The 2,500-nt window shown below is 37.6% G+C and overlaps 1 protein-coding gene across 1 annotated transcript in view; it reads right to left on the bottom strand.

Annotated features, from left to right (window-relative positions):
• Window positions 1–353, bottom strand: part of LOC143277583 (uncharacterized) — a 6,648-nt gene extending 6,295 nt beyond the window's left edge. The window contains exon 1 of the mRNA XM_076582462.1: window positions 335–353. Coding sequence (XP_076438577.1) covers window positions 335–353 — 19 coding nt within the window. The remainder of the gene's footprint in view (window positions 1–334) is intronic.
• Between the last annotated feature and the right edge of the window lie 2,147 nt (window positions 354–2,500).

The following is a 2,500-nucleotide window of genomic DNA, read 5'->3' as shown; positions in this document are numbered from 1 at the left end:
ACACACACACACATCATCATCATCATCATCATCATCAAAAGCTTACAAAAAGCTGTTTGATTTGGATTCTAGAGGAAAGAAAAATTGGGTAACTGATGTACGCATTTGTCTGTGTGAAAATGGTTTTGGCGAAGTGTGGTTCAATCAAGATGTGGGTAGCATATGTGACCAAGCGCTATGCTTGCTCCAATATTTGCCTCACGCACAAGCTGTATTAGCTTGCCTCATACACAAGCTGTATTAGCAGACGACAGTTTTCCCTCCTAACCCGCGCACAGAATGTTTGACGTCATTCCGCTTACATCATTTTGTTCTGGCCAGACAGCCTACTCACAGCTGGCCCAGTGTCGCATCGCGGTACGTCATTGGCTGAGAGCAAACTTGTGTTTCTGTTCCACCGTAATTAATTAATACCTCTTTTGTCAGATCAGTAAACTACAAGTATTATATACTGGCAGAATCGTCGTAATTCCATCTTTAAGTCTGTTCCATTTATGTTTGCCTACGTTACACTGATTTAACGCAGTTTGTAATTTTCAGCGACGAGCTCGTTAAAACTGACCCTGTTCAGGTGACTTAAATTAAGATTATAAATTCATCTTAAATAACCAACACTTCATTTTATACTCATTATAAAGTAGGTGTTGAGCTCTTTCTTTTGCAACTTATCCGACGTAAATCGGTTCAGGAATCATTTAGAAATCTGTCACTGAACACCGTTAAACAAACACAATTGTCATCGGATTCTCCGTGATTAGTGACGATCTGCTCGCAAGCACACGTGACGGCCTTTGTGGTCCGCTAAACTTGCATAAATTGGCACAGTGAGGGATGAGTGGTCATTTCATACCTGGTCAGTCATCTGACCAGAGCCTTCTCTCTCTCTCTCTCTCTCTCTCTCTCTCTCTCTCTTGCTGTGTCGTGGGCAGTGTGTCGTGTGTCCCCACAACGGCTGACACCTCGCTACGTATCGCTGTAAGTACTAGTGTGTAGAATGTGTTGATTTGTAAATTGTATTATTCGACACAGTACTTGTGTTCATATGAGTATGTTCAGTTATTGCTTTGTTCAGTTAATTCTTTGTTCAGTTATTGCTTTGACATGTTAGTCACAGCTCGGCTATGATTGATCTAAATAATTGCCATGTCGTCATCTGCATGGAGCAGTGTTCCATTTGATTCTTAACGTCACAGTCAGTGACGTCTCTGGACACTAATAGTTTGTTCCAGAATATTCTAGTCGGTGCATATGATGCGTTCTTTCTCATTTGCTGTCACTGATGGTTACAGTGTTTCACTGATTCTCAGTACTCTAAGATGTGTGTAGTATTCTGCTGTTGTGATTACAAGATAGTGTTGGGTTAATATCAGTTATTGGTTAAAACCACCTGATATGTAACAGTCTGTTAATTATAATTTAGTTGTCATGATGTCTCCTATACGGCTTGCTCCAGTATAGTGCAACATGATAAACTGATTCATTTGAGTCACTTTGACACAGTATAAGCTTTACCTAATCTATACTGTCAGTGTTCTTTCACCAAGTCAGCATCACTTCAATCACTTTAACTGCACTATTTAAATGTCATTTGATGTCAGCGTTTGGTCTTCACACATATGCATTATGTTGTTGTGTATCCCAAACCCGAGTGATAGTCTTTCCATGTATACATGTGCTTTACTATTCACTTGTGTTGACATGTTGTACTTATGACATTTGTTTGTGTCATTCCAGGCACTGTCTTCTCTTAGTTCTTGTTTTCTTCTCCTAGTTGTCTTCTTCTTCTCATTACTTCTCTTCTTAGGTCTTCTCTTTTTATGTAAATAAAACAATAGAAAAACCCATTTGTGACTGGCCTCTATATGTTCCTGGCCTGTGCGTGGGATCTTGTCTATCCTTTCATTCAATCAATCATTTAGTTAAGTCTTTTGTGCCGTACCCTATTAGAACCACTCAGGACACGGCTACACATAAATGATTTTATTAAAATTTTTCGTCAACGTTTAATTGATTGTGGATGACAAGCATGGAATGAGCATGTTCAAAACAGCAATAGATTTAGTATGTTAGAACTTTTTGCGGTCTTCATGATATGAAACCTTACGTGGACAAATATTTAAGATTAATAACTACAAGATTTAGATTTGGTGTGTCAAGTTTGGCTGCACATCGTTACAGACACAGGGAATCTGATGTTGAAGTGCATTTTGTTTTGAGCTGCTCAGCTCTTAAAGGGTTAAGAGAAAGATATATCCCAGCTAAATATTACCGACAACCTTGTACATTCAGGTTTTGCCTACTGATGTCGTCCAAACGACATATATATATATATATATATATATATATATATATATATATATATATATATATATATATATTCCATATATATATGGAATGTGTCCATTTTCCTGCACAAAGCATTGAAATTTAGAGAAATTGAAAACTCGTAATATGTTTTGCTAATGTATATGTGTTTTTATGTGATTTTGGTTTTCTCGTA

The sequence above is a fragment of the Babylonia areolata genome, chromosome 34 (genome assembly GCF_041734735.1).
Source record: "Babylonia areolata isolate BAREFJ2019XMU chromosome 34, ASM4173473v1, whole genome shotgun sequence".
Lineage (NCBI taxonomy): Eukaryota > Metazoa > Mollusca > Gastropoda > Neogastropoda > Buccinidae > Babylonia > Babylonia areolata.
Note: the sequence above shows the minus strand (reverse complement) of the source record. Positions and strands in the feature narration are given on the sequence as shown.